The sequence below is a fragment of the Coffea arabica genome, chromosome 2c (genome assembly GCF_036785885.1).
Source record: "Coffea arabica cultivar ET-39 chromosome 2c, Coffea Arabica ET-39 HiFi, whole genome shotgun sequence".
Taxonomy (NCBI): Eukaryota; Viridiplantae; Streptophyta; class Magnoliopsida; order Gentianales; family Rubiaceae; genus Coffea; species Coffea arabica.
In genome coordinates, this window is record NC_092312.1 from 22,180,297 (window position 1) to 22,202,657 (window position 22,361).

General features: G+C 35.2%; 3 protein-coding genes across 4 annotated transcripts; 2 read left to right on the forward strand and 1 right to left on the reverse strand.

Moving 5' to 3' along the window:
* Positions 1-1,046: 1,046 nt before the first annotated feature.
* On the forward strand, positions 1,047-13,748 carry LOC140035228 (elongation factor G-2, mitochondrial-like). The gene is made up of 20 exons (XM_072075320.1): positions 1,047-1,553; positions 4,374-4,595; positions 5,171-5,292; positions 5,393-5,543; positions 6,602-6,673; positions 8,485-8,580; positions 8,671-8,759; positions 8,858-8,924; positions 9,323-9,361; positions 9,693-9,753; positions 9,838-9,947; positions 10,024-10,098; positions 10,233-10,301; positions 10,429-10,550; positions 11,192-11,317; positions 12,278-12,398; positions 12,606-12,706; positions 12,812-12,872; positions 13,130-13,183; positions 13,277-13,748. The coding sequence occupies exons 1-20, from the start codon at positions 1,131-1,133 to the stop codon at positions 13,379-13,381; spliced, it is 2,286 nt and encodes a 761-aa protein (XP_071931421.1). The 5' UTR covers positions 1,047-1,130; the 3' UTR covers positions 13,382-13,748.
* A 464-nt stretch (positions 13,749-14,212) lies between these two features.
* On the forward strand, positions 14,213-16,979 carry LOC140035230 (uncharacterized). 2 transcript variants are annotated; one of them, XM_072075323.1, is made up of 6 exons: positions 14,213-14,409; positions 14,505-14,763; positions 15,424-15,576; positions 15,958-16,118; positions 16,218-16,270; positions 16,582-16,979. In XM_072075323.1, exons 1-5 carry the CDS (start codon positions 14,362-14,364, stop codon positions 16,227-16,229), a joined length of 633 nt encoding a protein of 210 aa, XP_071931424.1. In that variant the 5' UTR covers positions 14,213-14,361; the 3' UTR covers positions 16,230-16,270; positions 16,582-16,979. The 2 variants fall into 2 exon arrangements, with proteins under 2 accessions (XP_071931424.1, XP_071931423.1); XM_072075322.1 differs by having other exon boundaries at positions 14,214-14,409; positions 15,958-16,039; positions 16,156-16,270; positions 16,582-16,673.
* A 30-nt stretch (positions 16,980-17,009) lies between these two features.
* LOC140035229 (uncharacterized) lies at positions 17,010-20,573 on the reverse strand. Its single transcript, XM_072075321.1, has 6 exons — positions 20,005-20,573; positions 18,590-18,932; positions 18,013-18,097; positions 17,852-17,938; positions 17,515-17,757; positions 17,010-17,406 (listed from the first exon to the last, which is right to left on the reverse strand). The coding sequence occupies exons 1-6, from the start codon at positions 20,163-20,165 to the stop codon at positions 17,330-17,332; spliced, it is 996 nt and encodes a 331-aa protein (XP_071931422.1). The 5' UTR covers positions 20,166-20,573; the 3' UTR covers positions 17,010-17,329.
* Between the last annotated feature and the right edge of the window lie 1,788 nt (positions 20,574-22,361).

Consider the following 22,361-nt stretch of genomic DNA (forward strand, 5'->3'; position numbering starts at 1 on the left):
TGAGATATGATTACTATTTTAATGACCAAAATACCCCTTAATTTACAAGATCATTTTAATAAAATAATTTATAAATTTGTAAATTTCATTAAAATAAAATAATTTTAAACTTTAGAATTATAAAGTAAATCAAGGGTTTTGATATATAAAAATTTGTATTCAAAACTCATTATTCTATTCGGACCCTTAAAAAATAGGATCTAACCTAGTTTTTGAATCTAAATTTTAAATTTAATTAAATAATGGGGTGAGTTTTGACTGAGTTGGGGCTAAATTAAATAAAATTCAACCCATTTAAAGTTTCTAAATGAGTCAACCTCAAGCCAGTAGAATATTTTTCTTTGGGTCAAGCTTGAGCTTATATAGAATTTGATTGAGAAAAATAAGGTTAATAAGGGCAGTATAATCCTTTTATTATGATGTAAGCTAGGGTAAATTAGTCAAAAGTTTAAATTCATTAATAGGGGTAAATTTGTCAAAAAATTTAAAATAATGAATAGGGGCAAATTAGTTAAAAATTAATATAATTAGTTGGGGCAAATTAGTCCATTTATTATCATATCATTGTCTGAGAGTTTGATTGTATAATATTCAATATGAATTTGTATCATTTGCACGGGCAAATTAATTCAAATATTATTATGTTAGTAGTAGGGGTAAAATTGTCAAAAAATTTTAAATTAATTAGTAGAAGCAAATTAGATCATTCATGTTATATTATCTTATAAGGGTAAGGTTATATAATTATAAGAGTATAAATTTTATATTATTTGTAAAGATAAATTAATCTAAAATTTCATCATCCTATCTCTTAGTCATCCCTCGATGACTAAAACCATTCGGTTAGTTGGGACATGTCATCCTATATGTAAAATGTAACCAAATATGAAATGACATAAGATGATTAATCCAATATTGTAACGTCCCAACGGATCCAAAAGATTTTAAAGTTAAATATGAGACCTAGAGGGGTAATCTTGAAGTGTTTCAAATAGTTTAGGGACCATCGACTAATTTCGATAATCAAATATCTAACCAGGCATCCGTTTCTGCACAACCCGCCCATTTCGGTATTTGTTTCTTCTTGCCGGGGTTTTTCTGCAAAACCCTAAACCCTGCAGTCTATACTTATGGCTCGGAGTGCAAAATCCTCTGCGACGTGCCTGCTCTACACCCTCTGCTCCGGCATCCAAACGACACTACTCACTCCGAAATGCCCACCGAAAACCCCAATTGCAACTTTATTGGCCGGGAACTTCCACCTCCGCTACTTCTCTGCCGGCAGCGCCGCCGCGAGACTGAGGGAAGAGAAAGAGGCTATGTGGAAGGAGTCGATGGAGAAGGTCCGAAATATCGGGATTTCGGCGCACATTGATTCGGGCAAGACCACCTTAACTGAGCGGGTTTTGTACTATACGGGTAGGATCCATGAGATTCATGAGGTAAGAGGGAAAGATGGAGTCGGTGCGAAAATGGATTCTATGGATTTAGAGAGAGAGAAAGGGATTACTATACAGTCTGCTGCCACTTACTGTACTTGGAAAGATTATCAGGTGAAAGTTATTCCAAATTTCAATAGGATTTGTTCATCAAGTTTGCTAATTTATTCGGTTGCTTTTTTCTTAATTATTGCATATTCTCATTTCTATGTTCTCTGATGAATTAGGAATTGGGAAGATGGAAGACTTTGAACAAAATTATTCTTTTTATAATTTTTGAAGCTTAGGACATGATTTGAATGTGAAATGGCAGTACATTTGACATAACAAGTGACGGTAATCTGAATTGGGCCCCTTAGTAGTTATATTGTGGCTGATTGAGCGAAAAAAAGGAAGAAAGCAGAAAAAAGAAAAAGAAAATTTTTTTTTGAGCAACTGCTAGACATGCTCTAAAAACAGAGGAGGAAGATGTATATTTTACCTAAAATGCAAAAATCCAAGTAAATGAAAGAAATGGATTTTAGAAAACGTAGAAAAGAAATAGTAAGTAGAGAAATATGAATTAGCTTTTCTGCTACTTCAAGCTCTAGTTGCTTTTTAGCTGCATGGGCTAGAAAAAGCTTTATATGTTGAAAGTGGCTGTTTTGCTGTGATTAATTGTTTGGTAAAATTTGATTGGCTATTGCAATGGGCAAACCCAGTGACGGAGCCAGAATTTTTTCTTTGGAGGGCCCAAAATTTTTTCGAACAAAATTATTTTAATATGTTATGTTCAAAATAATTTTCATCTATTTAAATATATGGCATTTTAAAATATCAAATATTAACTTTAATTATAAAGATATGTCTATTTCATAAATATGTAGCATAGTCATAACTAAAATTAAGACAAGAAATAACCTTTGATTAAATATCTTATAACATCACAAACCACCTAAGTTGCACATTATGAGAAAATGCTCCAATATGTCACTTGTGCAAAAACAAAAATATAACTATGCAATATAAATATAACTATTTTCAATTAAAAAGAGATAAAAATTATGTTAACATGTCTTGAAATTTTATCCTCTTTTATTAAACATAAATTGAGCTTTACGTTCTTTCATAGAACTAAATTCATCTATAATTAAATCAATGATAAATTTTCGAACAACTTCCTTTTTTTTATGTACATTGTTAGACAATCATTCAAGAAATTATCTTTTATCTTGTTTTGGAGTTTTGTTTTGATTATCTTCATAATTGAAAATGTCCATTCTATAGACTATAGAATGAAACCAGGATTTTTTCCTTGGGAGGGGGGGCCAAAATTTTTTTGAACAAAATTATCTTAATATGTTATATTCAAAATAATTTTCATCAATTTAAATATATGACATCTTAAAATATCAAATATTAAATTTAATTATAAAGGTATGTCTATTTCATAAATATGCAGCATAGTCATAACAAAAATTAGAACAAGAAATAACCTTTGATTAAATATCTTTTAATATTACAAACTATCCAAATTGTACATTATGAGAAGATGATCCAATACGTCACTTGTGCAAAAACAAAAATATAACTATGCAATATAAATATAACTATTTTCAATTAAAAAAAAGATAAAAGTTATGTTCGCACACCTTGAAATTTCAACCTCTTTTCTTAAAAGTAAATTGAGCTTTACGTTATTTCATATAACTAAATTTATCTATAATTGAATCAGTGCTAAATTTTTGAACAACTTCCCTTTTTTATGTATATTGTTAGACAATCATTCAAGAAATTATCTTTTACTTGTTTTGCAGTTTTGTTTTGATTATATTTATAATTGAAAATGTCTGTTCTATAGTTGTAGTTGATACATGAAGAGTGAAAACAAATATAATCAATCTATCAACAACATGATAGATCACTCAATTTCTTGTCTTCACCAAGCCTTCAAGTAATTATTTGTATATTTGTATATGGGTCAACAAGAGGATAGATCACTAATTTTAATTTTTTTTATCAATTAGGCTAAGTTGTATATTTGTATATGGACCAATAAAGTAATTATTTTTATTTTAGCCCATTCATAATTATGAATTGAGTCTTTTATTATAATATATCAAATTGGGTCAATTTACTATGGATCATGAAATTATATGTTTAATTTTTTGAATGTTAAATAATTAGCACAATACAAAATAAATAACTTTTTTTGAAGAAAAAATTAAATCAAAGGTGGCTAATTCATACACACACACACACACACACATATATATAAACTCTCATAATATAAACTAAAATTGTAAAAAATTAGGGGGGGCTAACTTTGTCTTATACATATATTTACATACTATGAATTAAAATTTTCAAAACTTAGGGGGGGCCATGGCCCCCCTCAGCCCCCCCTTGGCTCCATCATTGCGCAAACCCTACACATAGTTGGGTAGGCTTACAAGAATGTTAGAAGAAGTTTGCTTGGTCATTTAGAGGTAGGATATGCAACTGTTTTTCTACCTTCTTTTTTCAGTTGCATATTGGTTATGATGAAATCTGGTCTAATATAGATTTGATCTTCGTTTTTCCATCTCTTAACTCACATGTGAACATTCCTGGAGTGGTTTTAAAATTCTCGTCTTACCTTGATAAGTTGAGTAATATGGGCTATACTGTTACAGTATTACCTGGTACACCTGGTTTATTTGGTTTCTATAGATGGCCAAGGGTTACTTAATGCTGTAGTGGAACTTGTAAATACTTCAGTAGGACAAAATGACGTTGTATTTACGCCAGACTTGCAATATGATTTTTTATTTAGCAAAAAATAGAGAACATGAATATTCTGTTTCTTACAATTCTATTTCTTTATTTTGCTGTTATTATCAATTTCATCTCAGTGCAGGCTATTAGTGCATTAATAGTTCTAATTTTTATATTCTGTTCTGCACAAATTTGTAGGTCAACATAATTGATACTCCAGGACATGTAGATTTCACCATTGAAGTGGAGAGGGCTTTGCGTGTTCTGGATGGTGCAATTCTTGTTCTTTGTAGTGTTGGTGGCGTACAAAGTCAGTCAATTACTGTTGATAGACAAATGAGAAGATATGATGTTCCAAGACTTGCTTTTATTAACAAATTAGATCGAATGGGTGCAGATCCATGGAAAGTTCTCGATCAGGTATGTTTTTCTAATGAACTATCTGTTTAATGAAGAATCAACAATGAAATGTTGCTCCTGCACTAAGAACGCAGTATTACTTTTCCATTGTTGGGTGCATTGTTGCTGCACATTATTTGGCATTTTTTATTTAAAATTTTTAGCAAATAAAGTCCATCTGATGTGAACTTGACTCCTTTTTCATAGATTTGATTCATTTTACTTTCCTTTGTCTAATTTACATATGAAACATGGTTAAAGTAATAATTATGCTTGCTCATGAGGATGAAGACATTTCATCTTGGCATTCGCTGATTTTGAGATGTGGGGTTCTTCTTTAATCATAACATGATTCTGTAATTTGTATTATCGTGCATAAGCTGGTTTATGCCTTTGTGTTCCCAACCAGATAACAAAAAAAAGTAACAAACTCATCTTGTCCTGTCTGTGATAAATATTGATAGGTATTCAAACAAGACAAATCAGATGGATGAAAAATAACAATGTAGGTTCCTTAAAAGTCATGCTGAAAGCTGGAATAACTGATGTTAGGGTGCTCATTCATTTCTTTTCTTCTGTCTTCTATTTGTTGGTAGGCTAGAGCCAAGCTTCGACACCATAGCGCTGCTGTGCAAGTTCCAATTGGCTTGGAAGATGACTTTCAGGGTCTTGTCGATCTTGTGAATTTAAAAGCTTATTACTTTCACAGTTCCAATGGGTCTGTATTAATGTGTTGCAGAATGCCTTTTTAAAAAAAAAAAAAATTCCATCTCTATAGGTCATTTACTAATACTTGAAATTTTTTTTCCTGCTTTCAGTGAGAAAGTGGTCACTGAAGATATCCCCAGTAACATTGAAGCGCTAGCTATGGAAAAGCGTCGGGAGCTTATTGAGGTAGTCTCTGAGGTTGATGAGACGCTTGCTGAAGCATTTCTCAACGATGACCCTATATCATCCACTGATCTTGAGGTTTGAACATAATCTTTTTCTGGATTAAATGCTGACACAATTACATAATATGACTGCCCCTTGTTTTTAATTTGCAAAAATGTTGCATTCTCTTGGGATGGTGCTTCTGATATTTCATTGGTAAACTTGTTTTCTGGTCAATTTGCAAAGTATTAACCCCATATGGGTTCATCTGTCTGGGTCCTGCAGAAATGTTCGCCCAGTCTGTCGAAATACTGGTGGTGACTTGTTCTCTGTTTGAGTTCTGTGTGTATGTATGCATGGATTGATAAAGCTGTAATGCGAACATAATCATTTGAAAAATGCTAATGCACAATATGATAGTTATCTAGTAGACTAAATGAAATGAGGATTGCTCAGGCAAAATCTGTTGAGGAAAAAGTGGAAAGTAGATGGATATTCAACTCGTAGTTCTAATTTATCAGATAGTAAAGGGTGGTTGAACATAACCAAGTGCTGGTGCATACAGTGCAATTTCGTACTTTCCCTATTATGATCAGGTTTTTAAAATGCGGTTATGCATACTCTAATTACAGGAGAAAATTGTGACCTGACCTTACTAGCTTTGCACTAGCAGATCCTGGTGTTCTGGCTTTGCCTTTTGAGATGCCTTTGAAAAAGTTTTCTGGTAGTCTCATGTTTGGTTGATGAAGATAAAGTTAATCCAACAGCCAACATCATGGCCTAAGCTATCATTGTTTTTGTTTTTATGTTCCACAAACAGCCATTATGATGTATCCCTAGACACACAAGCCAATCAGTTGCCAAATCACGATTAAGAGAAATGAAGGGAAAATCTTGACGAGTTAGTCTTCCTTTTCCATCTTTCCCTGTGCTGGAGGGAGAAGTTAATTCAGTTTGAATGGATGCCTCAAAGTGCTTCATTATTCCATTTGTTGCTTTTCTTGCTGTCATTATTGTCTTTTTTCTGCTGAGACTTTTTTCTTCTGTGCCGACTACCTTTTCCCTATGTGAAATATTTTCTTGTGTATTTGTGTTAATACCTTCTTTTGTCTTATGGTATCAGTACTAAACCTCTTGTTTTGCTCATCCTGTAGGAGGCAATCAGGAGAGCTACCGTTGCGAGAAAATTTGTACCTGTTTTTATGGGCAGCGCATTTAAGAACAAGGTGCGGACAACACTATATCTTTGTTTGAAGGGTCATTTTTTTTCCTCCAATTTACGTTTAGAGGATTCTAGCAATCTAAGTTGCTGTTGTATGTTGTATCATTTGTTGCCATTGGCATAGGTCAGTGCTTCCATGTCGACATGCGACAGTTTCCTGTAGCATGCTCACCGACCCAGATATGTCTTTACTGCTCACTTGGTGTGAACAGACATTTAAAACTGGGCTTATTCATCTTGTTGCAAATTTAACATTTTCTGTAGCTTCCTAAGCTTTTCATTGCGTTTCATTGACATCTGGAGTGATTATAGTGTATGCTATCCTCCGGAAGCTCTGCTTAAACATGCAATAGAAAATTTTGTTCACCGTTTTACTTGTCTTGGTAAGTTTATGCCCCTAAATGGAATTAATCAGTTATCAAGTCTTACTGTTTTGATCTTAACTTCTTCACATAGTAATCTGATCTTGGATTCTAGTATCTTGTGTGTTCTTGTGATGTTTGGAAGCTGCTAGTGGTCCAGTCTTGTTTATATAGTTAGGTAGCTTGCACTTTCATCTTAAGTATCATTGGATTGTCCATCGATCATAAGTCTCAATGTTTACTGTGTTTCTTAGTGGCTGCATAGCTATCTTATGGCCTATGAAACTAGTAAGCAAGCTGCTTCGTATATGTCATCTTGTGAAACATATGGGTCCCACTCTGGGCCTAAGGGACCATTTGGAAGGGGAAGAAGAGCTTCTATGTTTATATATCTATTCTGAGGGGATGAGGGGTTTGCCAGATAGGGCAGGTAAGGGTGTTACATTCCATTTAATTTGGTCAAGGGTGGTATTATGTCATGTATGGTTGGAGAGGATAGCTTCCCATTCTGCTTGTCTTGTTGTCTACAGAGGGACTTTTAACATGAGGCTTTGATACCCTGAAAGATGAGACTTACCCGGAGTAGAGTGCAATGAGATTAATCATGCAAAAGCAACTGCTACTCATTTTTGGTCATCTCTTGGGCACCTGATGCTGCAGACTAGCTAAGACTCTGGCACTATCAAAGACTAAAACTCAATTATAAATTGCAATATCAAAGAAACAAGATAGCCTGCTGTGGCGGTGTGACTATCTTCTTTCACTAAGACACCGATGGCAACTCTGAAAAATTTCCCCCTTTACCCCCACCCTTGACTCTAAAACTCCTAATTAGATAATATGCTAAATTTAGGCTTAGCTAAATTCCCATAATGCTCTTAGAACTACAAAGAATTAGTACTGATAAAAAACCGACCAATAAGAAAGATAGCCAGGCCAAATGCCCAAAATATCTTTAAAATGACTGACAAATCTATCAAACTAGAACCACTCCTAGCTGAAAATTTATTCAGGCACTGGTAGACTTTTTGCCCTTGTCGATTTGCAACTGTATCACTATCTTTCTAAGATTGCCCAGATTGTGAGCCAGTACTTGAATTGCTTAATGATTGTGCAGTTATGCATTCTGTTGTATTAAAATCGTGGTTTTCTTAGCAATAAAAGCTTTTTATGATGTTATGAGCTACAGCGACCTTAGATGTTAGTATGATCTTAAACCCAGCTGCTTTTTTGATGTGGTTAATTGGTATTCATTCAAGGGCTGAGTATTACATGCATTTCTTTTCTGACAATTTCTATTGATCCTTGCAAAATCTGATTCCTTAACCTTTACTGACAGAACTTTAACATTGTTCTTCTCTGCACTTTCCATGATCAATGTCACATATATTATTATTGTTATTTTGCCATTGCTTGTTGTGATCCTTGTTTCCTGCCATTTTCTGGATGACAGGGGGTTCAGCCTCTTCTTGATGGTGTCCTCAATTATTTGCCTTGTCCTACTGAAGTTAGTAACTATGCACTTGATCAAACTAAGGATGAGGAGAAGGTATTAATCAAGTCGAGTTCTTTGATGTCATACCTTTGCTTAACAGCTGAGCCAGAAATTAAAGCGTTGTTTGATTTATTATGTTACTAGGTTATGTTGTCTGGAAATCCAGCGGGACATTTGGTTGCCTTGGCTTTCAAATTGGAAGAAGGACGTTTTGGCCAGTTGACGTATTTAAGGTATAGCATGGTTTGTAGCCTTTTGTGCTTCTTTCGTTGATTGGCCATTTCTTTGTTGCTTTTATTTGGACAATTTGATAATTCCTACTTCTGTTCAGAATATATGAAGGTATCCTGCGGAAGGGAGATTTTATGGTCAACATAAACACAGGCAAGAAGATTAAGGTGAACCCAGATTTTTTGGGGGGTTAATATTTTGGTTCCACTTATCCATCCTGGGATTGTTAGTGGGATAGGGAAGACTATTAGATAGGCTGGAGATTGCTTTCTTATTTTGTTTTTTATAGGAGGCTCTCTTTAAGTTTGCTTCCTTTTGTTAAATTAATTCGACATTAAGCTAATGTTGGTCCTTTTTGCATGAGAAATTAGAAGCACGTTAACCTTTTTTTTTTTTGATACCTTGAAGTATGAGAAGTATTTGCATGTACATATGCTTCACTTTAATTGAATACAAATACTGTCTGATCGAAATATGGGTGATAAGTCTATATTTAATGCGAAATGCTTGTTAATTGAAGTTTTTGGATAATCACTCACTTTCATTTAATATTACTTGTTGACAGATTCCTCGTTTGGTTCGAATGCATGCTAATGAGATGGAGGTATGCCATTCTTTTTATATAAGTTGGTCTCTTCTTTGCTCCTCTTACTTTTGTGGGGATTCTTTTTGCCTCTTGTTCTCTCTCTCCCTCTCTCTCTCTTTTCAATTTTTCCTGTCTGTTGAAAGGGTCAAATTGTTTCTAATCCTGTGGAAACAAAATTCTGGTTACTATAAGATCAAGGGAATGAAAGAATTTCGTGGATTATATTGTGGAAGATTTTTGTGAATATACTGTTTTGTAGCTCCTTGCTTTCTTTCGTTTCTCTCTCTCTTTTTTTTTTTTCCTTTTACTGGCAAGGTATGATGCTTTTTCTTGGGCTTTTATGCTACAGGATATTCAAGAGGCTCATGCTGGACAAATAGTTGCTGTTTTTGGGATAGATTGTGCTTCAGGTTGATCAATTTCTTAGATTTATGAGAACAAATGCAAAAGTTTATTGGGAGACTTAGCTAACTAGTTCTTTCATATCTCATCAGGAGATACATTTACTGATGGATCGGTTAGATACACCATGACTTCAATGAATGTCCCTGAACCAGTGATGTCCTTGGCTGTTTCGCCAGTTTCCAAAGATTCTGGAGGCCAGGTGAGTTCTTGCATTAAAAAATTACTCTTCCCTGGTATATTGGGGATTTATAACTATTAAATACAATCATTGGCAGTTTTCAAAAGCACTGAATCGATTTCAAAAAGAAGACCCAACCTTTCGTGTTGGATTAGATCCAGAGAGTGGCCAGGTTTGATCCTTCATTGATCCAAAACTTTAATGGGATCCCTTACCTTGGGATTGTACTTGTGAAATTGAGGAGGGGCAGAAGGGGGCAGGGGGATGGGAAGTATATCGTCTAACCTTGGTGGGTTTAATGAGCAGACAATTATTTCTGGCATGGGAGAACTGCATCTGGACATTTATGTTGAGCGCATAAGAAGAGAATATAAGGTACCCTCCTTTTCTTCAATAGAACTACGCATAAATTATCCCACTGCAGTTCAGTTAAAAAATTCTTTACAGAATATCTTTTCTTATTTACCCAATTATAAGCCTTATTCCTTTGCCCTTTCTTAAGGTTGATGCAACTGTTGGAAAGCCTCGTGTCAACTTCAGAGAGACTGTTACTCAGCGAGCTGAATTTGATTACTTACATAAGAAACAAAGTGGAGGACAAGGTCAATACGGAAGGGTGATTGGGTAAGTTCAGTATATCCTGACCTTGCCATGCTTCTTTCTGATTTAGGTACTTTATTGGTTATGTATGAAGTGAATTTGGTAGTTTCTGAACATTTCCACCTTATGCACATATGATGACTGTGGAATGGTCACATCCATGACCACCACTGACATTCCCTCTTCTGTCCTTTTGTCTGCTGTATGCATCTTCGATGGGAGAAGAAAAGGAAGGAGTGGGGCGAGAGAGAGAGCTACCTCTTCTGTCTGTTTCTTCCTATATCGCATATTGTCCCTTGTCTATGATGGATATTGTGTGTGTGTATTTATATTTTTTTTGGGGGGGGGGGGGACATCTTGATGTTCTGATATATCTAATTGCTTCTGTGTTTCTCTAATTTAATGACACTCAACCGATCTAACTAGCTAACAAACGCATTGGGGCATGATGGGCTTAGATTCTAACTTTTGCTGCTCCATACATGTTTGACTGGCTGAGATGATAATCTTGTCCGTATGTGGTATACTGTTTTGTTCAAATTCACTGTGAGGCTTTAGCCTTTTCTTAGTTCTTTGGCATACTTGTCTAAAATGCCCTGCACCCTTTTTGATGCCATGTCTTTTACTGTTGGAAAATAAGGGATTACTTGATTTCTGTTCTTTAGGTATGTGGAACCACTTCCAGCAGGCTCACCTGCTAAGTTTGAGTTTGAAAACATGATTGTTGGACAAGCTATACCATCTGGCTTTATCCCAGCAATTGAGAAGGGTTTTAAAGAAGCTGCCAACTCGTGAGTCTCATCTTATTTATTTATTAAATTACTTTATAATGTTATTTGGCATGAAAGTTGCAAAGGTGCTTCCTTCCCCCCCCCCCCCCCCCCCAAAAAAAAAAAAAAAATCCCCAAGCCTCTGCATTAGTAAGTACGGTATCATTGTTGTTTTGAATATACTTCTGTGGCCTAGTACCACATCCTGAATGAGATAATTCCCAAGCCTGCAAGTATAGGGTTTCACTTTACCTGAGTCTGGAAATAGTCCCTGATCTCCAGAATAAAGGGAAATATTATTGGATATCCCCTATTCTTGATAAGTTTAAACTACAAAGATATGACATGTTGTCTCCAACAACTTCAATATTACATGTGCCATTACTTGTTTTACCTTGTAAATACAGTACATAATCCCAAGTCTATGCGAAGGTTTCAATCTTTTTTTGGGAAAGTAATATTTTTTTGGGAAAGGTTTCAATCTTGTTATCTGTTAAGTTTAACATGTTTCTGAATCATACCAAAACTCTACTATAAATCAGTATTTTGTCTCAAGAAAGGATAGTGTTATCTTCTGTTTTCATCTTGGTGTTGAATGGAATTCAATTTTTTCAAGGGCAAAGTTTACTGAATTGCATATTTGATAAGCTTTTTCCCGGTTCACTGAGAATCAGCTCAAAGTTGCTCTCCAACGAAGCCAAGATATCTCTTGTGGTGCTTGCCCAACAGAACTGTTGATAATTCTGGCACTTGAAATATTTTTCTTCAGTTTTCGGTGGGGAGTTTATCTGCATATCTGGGAGTGTTTTTTGTGCCTGTAATCACGTCTTAGATCGTAGCGACTATATCTCCTTTTTCAGTTCTAAATGCCTAAATTGCAGCAATTCTTTGTTCATATCCTGGATAATTGGTCCTTTTTATTGTCTTCTAGCAGTGGTTTTTAACTTATTTTCTAATAGTTTAATTTTTCTACTGCCCCAGCGGTTCATTAATTGGTCATCCAGTTGAGAATATTCGAGTTGTTTTGACGGATGGTGCAGCTCATGCTGTGGATTCAAGTGAACTTGCATTCAAGTTAGCTGCAATATATGCATTTAGACAGGTGCTTAATGACATATTTTATATGTCAAAAGACTTTCTTTGCTTGACGTTACAAATGCTGTGCTACTTCCATTTTGTAGCGCCGCTTTTTGTTTCCTTCCTTGTAATGGGTCTGGGAAGAGGGATGGGCACTGACTAGGTGGTTGACGCTGATCTTTGACTGGAACTAGTTTTAATTGAATTTAATTGATATCCTTTATTTGAACAGTGTTATTCAGCAGCAAGACCTGTCATTTTAGAACCCATAATGCTGGTGGAATTGAAAGTACCGACAGAATTTCAGGGCACTGTCACTGGCGATATCAACAAGTTAGTACCTTTACTTTCGGTGTTTATCATGTTATTTTGCCAATGGATGTCAATGATCCCGCAAGGGGTAGATCTGTTTGACTTACTGTTTTTAATCCCTGGCAGGAGGAAAGGCATGATTGTGGGGAATGACCAGGAAAATGATGATTCTGTCATCACTGCGCATGTATGTACCTATTCTGCTACTCTCTCAGCTGCATAGCGCATCCCTCTCCTCTGCTACCTATTTTCTCCTTTTTCCTCCTTGGGGAAATCATCCATGGGGATTCTTATGCTTTACCTCATTCGGAGAAGCTATTTGACACCATGAACTTTCATGAAAATTCAATATTCCAACATCTCATCAATTTTGTGTTTGGATTACTAGAATAAATCCTCTTAGAACTATTCCAGTACTCTGAGAACACGGTACGTGATTTTCAGGTCCCGCTCAACAATATGTTTGGGTACTCAACGGCTCTCCGCTCAATGACCCAGGTGAAATAAGTGCATGATGAAGGAATTGGTTTATGGATCCGATAAATTGACATAGATCAGTATGTTAATGCTTCGGTTACTCTTTATTTACAGGGTAAAGGTGAATTTACAATGGAATACATAGAGCACTTACCAGTTGCTCAGGATGTGCAGACACAATTGATTAACACGCACAAGGCCGCGAAGGGTACTTCATAGTTGGAAGTATTTTCTCCGATGATCACACCCCTACTCATTTTTAAGTTCCAGTTGAGTTCAATATGTTTATAGGGGCTAGAAGGCCATACATTTTTGGAACAGCCATAAATTAATGTTCTTATCAACACTTGCATCAACCGAATGTTCCACCTCAAATAATTGTTTTTCCTCACAATTTACTTCGACCGGCCTCCAGTAGGTTTTGTACCATACATCATATATTAGTTATAGGCTTGCATACCAATAGATGTCTCAATATGCGGCCATGAAAGTGAATTTGGAAGTGCCGCAATTCTTTGTAAACTACTGTTGGATAATTTAGGTCTATTGATTGCTTCTAGTGAACAAAGCTTGTTTGGTTGGGTTACTACAGTTTATCATTTTCTTTGTCTAACTTTGATAGTTTTATTTATCATTTTTTATCCGTTTCAAATCATAATTCATATTACAAGCGAAGAATATAATTATCTTTTAATTTATTTAAAATATTCTTATTTAATATACTTGATTATCAGTAAATATGGTCTACTTTATTTAACACAATCAAATTTTTCACCACTAATTGCGTTGTTATATGTCCTAAATGGTGCAATATTTGTTGTTGTAATTGATGCAAAGGTATGGTGATTAGTAATATTCTTAATATTAATATAAGGAGATTTTAAAAATATTCGGATAAATTTATTTTTTTCGATAAAGTGAACTAATTTATCTTAGATTGGTGTGTGAGGAAAAAATCAATACTACTACGATTAAAGTGGGTGGGATGAGAAGAGTTTAGTAAGGTTTCGTATATTGGCGTGGAACTTTCTCATTATTACTACAATTAAACAGTGATAATCTCTTAGCTGACGTGTAACGACAGAGTCCGTGGATCAAATCCGAACCGCGAACACTCAAAATATCCAGTTCACTATGGCGGGAAATCCCACGCATCTTCCGAGTCCTCCTCCTAGGGTTTCTCTTTCTTCAACTCAACGATGTCGTCCGCCAGAGACGAACTCTCCCAATTCGACATCTCTAACGAGGTAATTCTAATTTTTGTGCCGGACAGAAATAATAAACCTTTGTTTGATGCTATATTGTTCTTTCTCCGATTTTTTCACCCAAAAAACAAATGCAGGAAAAAGATAAGCTGGTTGGCGAAGTAATTCGATGCATTCTATTCAAAACGACACAAAATAATGGGTGTCCAATAAAGAGGGAAGAGCTGACCCAAATTGTTACCAAAAAAAGTTACAGGCAGAAGAATTTACCTGCTTTTGTGATTAATGAGGCTAAATCTAAGCTTTCTAGCATTTTCGGGTACGAGCTGCGCGAGCTTCAACGGTCGCGACCTTCTTCTGCCACCCAAAAGACCCGTGTCGGTTCTTCACAGCAATGTGAGAAACCCTGCTTGCATTATTTTATCATTATTTTGCATATTTTGAAATTTGTTTGGTTAAATTCTTGACTTTTTCGCGGTTTTAGTTTTCTAAAATTTGTTTTGTTGATATTTTTGGTGATTTAGTTGGGAAATTGAATATTCTTATTGTTTTTAATTGAATGTCGGTTCTCGAATGCGCTGTTTTTTGAGTCTGAGTCAAAGTTAAATCAAATGCTACTAATGTTTGTTACAGCCGGAACGGTGATTAACAGTTAGCATATGGCTACCATTGCTTGAACCTTACGACATTTTTTGACTAGGATCTGAGATTGTTGCAGTGATTAATTAGGATTTGGATCTTCTTCGGTTAAATCACTGGTCTTAATTAGGGTCCACAATAAAAAATATATATAAATGAAAGAATGATTAAGCCGTTGGGCTGCTATTCTTTCTTGTTGCTGGCAGTTCTATGCACGGAAATATCTGTGTGAATATATATTTTTTTAGGTGCACTATACTGTATCGATCCATACGTATTGATTTTTTATGTTTCTATTAGTAACTCCTTCATGGGCGGTGTTCATGGGTTTCAGTTGTTATCTTGTGATTTTAGTGCTAACAAGCACAAAGTGTTATCTTGCCTTATTTTTTTGATTATAAGTTCCATGGTTTACAGCTGGGGCTGATGCGAAATCGTATGTAATTATAAGCCAGCTACCAGCAGATGTTTGCAAGAAGTACGTGGAGAATGACGAGACATCCCATGTAACTGGTTTTACTTTTGTTGTCCTCGGTATTATCCACCTTGCTGGAGGCAAGATCACAGAAGGTATGCCTTTTTCTCATCTATGTTTACTACATGTTGCTTGCAGTTCTTTGTTAAGCACCCTGGCTTAATATGGACAGAACTTGGGGGCTGTACAATTGTTTCCTTTAATCTTGATAAGTTGGTGAACATTGCATCTTCCAGCAGTTATCGCATGTCATGAATTCAGCTGTCCTACCTTCCAGGCTGCTTCATGGTATAAATGCCAAAAAGTACAGAATTATGGAATATTTCGGAACATAAACCTATTGTTCCCCTCCTTGACTACTTTCATGTATGAGCTTGTGTGCATGCACAGGCTCTTTTTTTTTTTTTTTTTTTTTGGTTTTGTCTGTCTTGTCCATATAGTGCTTTGTAGTTAATATAACTTGATTGATGTTGAAGATAATCTTTGGCATCATTTGAGACGATTGGGATTGGGCGAGAATGAAGATAAACTGGCATTGGAAGCACTTGTCCAGCAGAGGTTAGGATTAGAATGTATAATGTGCTTCTCATACCTAATGCATTTTGTGGCCGTTCTGAGAAGTGGCACAGCTATCTGGGTAATCCATGTTTCCGTCTTGCTTCAATTTTTTGTAGATATTTACAGAAAGACAAAGTTAGTGGCCCTGAAGGTTATACTTTGTTCTATGAGTTTGCAGAGAGAGCTTTAGATGAAGCAGTCAATCGTAGAATAAAGGAATATGTAATGGAGGTAATCTGATGTTTCTTTCATTCAAGTTTCTGATGCAACTTTGTTGTTTTGCTTTCACTCAACATTTTACCCCCATAAAGTTCTAACTAAACTGCTCCCTCTACTTCTTTTCTCTCCAAAATTTCCTTTCTGGTAATTTACTTCACTTGGGAATGGAGATATCACTCTTTAGAGTTCACTTCGACACTGCTTTGAGATTTTATTTGGAAAAAAAAAGGTATCACTGTAGGTTGGGCTCTTGTGATTCTACCGTAAGGTTAGTTCTATCCCAGTCTTGCATTACTGAACCAAACTGTATTTTGTGATGTCAGATTGTGCAAAAAGATGCCTCCCCAAGGGATGCTGATTAGTAGCTGATAGGAGATTGTGGTAAGTGAGAATATATGTTTTGATCATGGGAAAAGATGGTTGGATGCTTATTTTGATGATGGAGTTTTTAAGTGCTTCTACAGAGAAGACGATTATGGCATCTGATATCTCAGTATTTACTAAGAGTTTAAGAAGTTGAAGTGTTCAAGATACATCTGAATTGTTTTTTGGGTTGTCCATTCTTAGAATTTTGTGATGTGCAGTCAGGTAGTTTGCTGCATTTTAGCTCCTCAATTGTAGATAGACGCTAACTGTTGTTTCTGACAATGAGTAACTTCAACATGCAGCAGTTGGGCTTGTGGATCTTAGTCATCTATGAGATCGTTTATGGCATTATTTACCTTTTTTTGAATGTTAAATGCACCATAAGTAAAAACTTGCGACATTCCATAGCTGAACTTGAAAAAAAACAAATGTTCCTTTGGCCAATATCAAATAGATGCTACAAATTGCAACGACAGAATTAAACTGCCTTTTTTAATTTAATGAAGAACAGATGATGGAACCAAAATCTGAGCTACAGTTTGGGAATTCAATTACTAGTTCAACAAAATTCTCATATGAAGAAACTAGTAATACAGTCGCATTATCATCTCAGGATCCCCTTACGACCAGTGTGATTATCGGCCCCGGATATCCATGCAAATTCCAAGATTCCTCCGTAAGAATCCAACTAGGTACGAAGAAACGTCATAACTCTACATGAAATAATTTCTCGAAACACAATGATAATATAACAGGCCCTGCCAGATCCCCAAGTGCACAGCCTACAAAAAAAATTCATTTTGGCATGAGAAATTACAAGCAAGGGAAAGATAAATAACCACAAAAAACAATCAAAATGCTGATTTCAGAAGTTCCATCAAAGTGCTTACCAATCCATTGACCCGTTGTAGGCCTGATGATAATTGCTCCCAGTCCTGCCCCGATGGAAGCAAAAATGAGCGAGGCACCACACCTAAGAGTAGCAATATAAATCTTTCTTCCAAGAAGCTGAAGTTCTGCTGCTCTATCAATTTCATCAGTTTCTTCTTTGGAACCGCATATACGCGAAAAGAAGCGGTACACATCTATGCCAACTTGGACCAGCCATGATGCTAGAACTGCAAGGAAATGTCCTGCTTCCACAGAAGATCAAGTATTATGGACTTAACTTTAAGCTATGCCAGTAATGAAGCCTGCAACTAGAACTTTGAGAATTGGAGGTTTAACCTCTAAAAGTAGTTCTGCCAACAGAATAGATGTATGTTAAAGTAGGCATTCCCCTTTGAGCCTTCCGTGCAGCTGACTTAGGGGTATCTGCAAAAGCAAATCAAGGCAATCAGACCAATTCAAAAAAAACTACTTCTGGCAAGTGTAATGCACTGAAGTACCTTTTAGAAGTTTCCACGCCAAACGCTGTGAAACATAATGTACAGCAAGTCTTTCCAGTACGCGCCTCGTAGTTACAACAGTGGTCTGGGTCCATAACCAAAAAAGGGGGAAAAATTAATGCATGAAGACAAAAGAACTGTTAGATTCTAAAATAGCCTGCATATTAATCATGCTTGTGAGTAGTCAATAGAAATTGCATAAATGATCAGCCTTCTCAAATAGCAATTGTACAGAAGGAAATAGGAAATTCCTTTTATATCAGAAAATCTAATGCGGCTCACAATAAAAAGCAAAATGGGAACTTCCAGCAAAAAAAAAAACTATTTCAGTTATCAACTAGAATTACCACTTTCCAGCTGTTTCCAGACATCAAATTTAGTGAATTAGGATTTTATGATCAAGGTTAACAGAAGAAAAAGATCAATGCTATATTTAACTTTTAGAAAAAATCTAGAAGAAAATGATGAGAGCCTAATTTTGAAAAATTTAGTTACGTCCAGCATTCTGATGCTTATAGTTGACCTAAAATTGTTTAAAACTGATATAAGGATACTTAAGGAATTCTAATTAACTCACTTCGCGAACAATCTGCTTCACAGATTTCTTAAAAGGAACAACCAAATTTACACGTTCTTCGTGAGTATCCTGCAGAAAGTCATCATCATCGTCGTCCATATTTGCATGTGGCTCCAATAGAGGCAAATAAAATAATAGAAAAGACCTCAGTGACGTCAAAGCAAGAGTCTTCCAATGAAATGCTGAGAACAAAGGTTTTAGCTCAATTATATACTCTTTGGTGCTGTAATCTACAGAGTCCTCCTCTTCAAAAACATTCTCAGACACACTCCGTATGCGAGATATGTAATCTCCATTTATTGCTGCACCAGCATCACAGTAAGCAACTTGAGGAACACCTTTACTGCATCATAACCACCACATGTTCAGAATTCTGGTTATAACTGTAAGTCAACGCACAAGCAAGAAGAACTCTAATAGAAGAGAAAAAGTGAGCAGTCAAACGGCCCCTCGAGATCCTCAATGACCATCCACCCTCCCACCCTTTCCGTTCCCTTTTGCCCCAACTGAAAACGTAGAAAATGAGAAACCCTTTGTTTCAGGTGGAATTTGGATATGGAGAAGAAGCGGCACCTAAGGAGGTCATATAATGCTTATAATGCTTATGTTATCATGTAGAACACAAAGTTTCATGTTATATTTGTACACATTTGGATCAAGAATGATCTGTATCATAGTCCAATAAGCACTAACCGGAGTCAATTATGAAGTCTCAGCCACAAGGAAGCATGGCAAGAAAATGAAAAGATGATAGTTATACACGTTATACAACAAGGGAAAAGCCATCAGCTGATTGTTGTAGTTTTAGATCCCCCATCATGTCTCATCAACAGCCTAGTGAGCAGACTGAACTCACGCAGCCCCATATTCTTTAATGCACTTCCAAGCCATAGGACTTCACATCCACATAATACCAAAATTTAACATCTGCATCCCATGTAAAATTTCACAAAAAGGATTGGTAAAACAGTGGCCTCACATATTTACTCCCCATGTATTCCCTGAATTAGAAGCTATAGAAAGTTTCAACCTTTTCCAGTGTTTCACCATAATATCAAACTTCACATACAGCCAGAGCTCCACGAAACATTGAACTTCTTCATAGATAACAAACACAACAATTTTAAACAAATCTAGTTGATCATAGAGGCAGCCCAATTTGGGCCCTTTCTGCAATTTTCAACGTAGAAGTAAACGTCTTATTCACCTAGAAGTTCGATGAAAAATCAAACTTGTTAATGAATTTCAATGATAAAGTTCAAATCCATCTTGAATCTAGCTTTAAATTTTATCCCGACTATAAACAATGATACAATGACAAACCCCCTCCCCCCCCCCCAGCAAAAAAAAAACCCCAAAAAAAAAAGAAAAAGAAAATCTACCAACAGAAAAATGTCACTAAATAAAGGGGTTACCCAAAAAATGCCCAAGTGGCAAAAGGAGCCATGGCAGCTGCAGAAGTGGCGGCAGCAGAGGCAGCAACTTTAGCTGAGAACAACCCATAAGAATGGACTGTCCGGCCAGTTAAACTTGGGTTTTTCCTGAGAAGATCCATTACTATAGCTATCCCCGCCATTGTTTCTCAGGGTCTTTTCCTTTTTTTTTTTTTATAAATCAAGCACACAAAACTGAATCCTTATTGAGTATCGAATCACAAAACCAATCGCTCTGTAACTTTGGCTCCGAAAAAATATTGCTAAGATTGTTCAGGAATCAGAGTACAAGGTTTAACAAACAAGAAACAAAGCTGACGATTATTTCAGATGGAGTACGAGGATTCCAGATATTTGAGTAGCTCATATAATTGAGAAGATGTTGGTATAAAGGTCTTGGGGCATGGCTTTTCCGTTACTAGTTGGGATTTGGAAGAGGAAGGAGACAGAAACGGCAGGCGAAGTACTCTTCAGTCTCTACAGCTTTGCACCATCCTTCCTTGTTACTCACTACGAAGTCAATACGGCAGTGCCAGCGTGACAGCCGCTGTGACAGAGAGAAAGCGAGAGTCACAAATCTAATAGAAAACTCGATTTTTCTTTTCTTTTTTTTTTGGAAAAATCGTTCAAAACGTCTATCACATTTTACAAGATGACTTTTTTCGTCCCTCACTTTTAAAAGTATAATTTTACATCCCTTACAAATTCACATTGATCAAATTTGGTCCTATCTAGATTTCCGACTAGTTTTTTTGCTGGAATCCACCACGTGACTTGTATGCGATCATTTTTAAGGGCAAAATTGTCAAATTAAAATTTTACATAATCTGATTCATAATCCCTCATATTTCACAAAATGAATTTTTTCGTCCCTAACATTTTACAAAATGAATTGTTTCGTTCCTCACATTTCAAAAAATGAATTTTTCCATCCCTCACATTTTTCAAAATGAATTTTTTCATCCTTCATTAATCATGTGTACGAATAGCTTTTTTTCTATAAACTCACGTATATGTCTATTTGATTTTACCTGAATAATATGAATAACATATAATTTATCTCTATTGGATTTCATCTAAACATGCTAATCGTAGTTATACACATGCTATTTAATAGATATAAATAGGAGTTTAAAACTAATAATTTTGTTTGAAACCCATGTATATATATGATTTCACCATATTTGTGACCTTTTTTTTTTTGGTAATAATTTATTTATTGAGTTGTATAATAAGGTAATCTAATTAATGGGTCCTAACTCGAATTCTATAATTATGCTAATAAATTTCAGTTTAAATCTGAAATTTCTACTCAGACACTTTTAAGACCAACAATTGAATTACTTGCCTTGTGATTGTTTTAAAATTTAAAAGTGCCAATCACTTATTTATTTTTGTCATACTTTTCTTTTGTTTACTTTTTCTATCCAAATTTAATTCGATATAAACACTCGATAATATTTAAGATTAAATGTCATCTTTATTTTCAAATTTCGAGTAAAAGAAAATGAATATAAGTAAAAAACTAACAATTCTTTTAAACCCCTGTATATATCTATTTGATTTCACTTAAGCAGTACGAATAGTATGTAATATATCTCTATTTGATTTCATATGCTATTCATATTGTTCAGGTGAAATCAAATAGATATATACATGGATTTAAAAAAAATTATTCACACACATAATCAATAAAAGATGAAAATATTAATTTTGAAAAATGTGAAGGATGAAAAAATTCATTTTGTGAAATGTAAGGGACAAAAAAAATTATTTTATGATATGTAAGGGATTATGAATCGAATTATATAAAATTTGATTTGACAATTTTGTCCTTAAAATATGATCACATGCAAGGCACGTAGTGAATTCCTACCAAAACTAGTCGGAAACCTACGTAGGGACCAAATTTGATCAATGTGAATTTGTAAAGGACATAAAATTACATTTTTAAAAGTAAGGGACGAAAAAGATTATTTTGCAAAATGTGAGGGACATTTTGAACGATTTTTCCTTTTTTTTTTTAAGCAAATATTTGCTTGGTCTACTTGTGAGCATAGCAATTAATAGAGATGTGCCAATAATCTAATGCCAATTGCACGCCCATTAATGGCACACCCAATTGTAATTGGTGTGTAATTGTAAGAAAATTTTAATTATTTGTAAAAATAATTTAGGAAGATTAAAAGTTTACTTTTTTTTTTATCTTTCGAATAAAAAGGAAATAGTACGTATTAGAGGTAATGGATTTGTGCCTAATGTAATTTTTTTTCCCCACCACATGCTAGTTTTAGTCAGTTGCCATTACCAATTACCCAATTCACTATAGGCAATTAATG

Excerpts from the sequence above, each read along its gene's own strand:
- LOC140035228 (XM_072075320.1), top strand. The coding sequence starts at position 1,131 with ATGGCTCGGAGTGCAAAATCCTCTGCGACGTGCCTGCTCTACACCCTC. Across the intron at positions 6,674-8,484 it reads GCAGCGCATTTAAGAACAAG|GGGGTTCAGCCTCTTCTTGA; the intron begins GTGCGGACAACA and ends TCTGGATGACAG. Across the intron at positions 8,581-8,670 it reads AAACTAAGGATGAGGAGAAG|GTTATGTTGTCTGGAAATCC; the intron begins GTATTAATCAAG and ends TTATGTTACTAG.
- LOC140035230 (XM_072075322.1), top strand. The coding sequence starts at position 14,362 with ATGTCGTCCGCCAGAGACGAACTCTCCCAATTCGACATCTCTAACGAG. Across the intron at positions 14,410-14,504 it reads AATTCGACATCTCTAACGAG|GAAAAAGATAAGCTGGTTGG; the intron begins GTAATTCTAATT and ends AAACAAATGCAG. Across the intron at positions 15,577-15,957 it reads TGGAGGCAAGATCACAGAAG|ATAATCTTTGGCATCATTTG; the intron begins GTATGCCTTTTT and ends TTGATGTTGAAG.
- LOC140035229 (XM_072075321.1), bottom strand. The coding sequence starts at position 20,165 with ATGGCGGGGATAGCTATAGTAATGGATCTTCTCAGGAAAAACCCAAGT. Across the intron at positions 18,098-18,589 it reads TGAAGCAGATTGTTCGCGAA|ACCACTGTTGTAACTACGAG; the intron begins GTGAGTTAATTA and ends TTATGGACCCAG. Across the intron at positions 17,407-17,514 it reads TACAACGGGTCAATGGATTG|GCTGTGCACTTGGGGATCTG; the intron begins GTAAGCACTTTG and ends TTTTTTTTGTAG.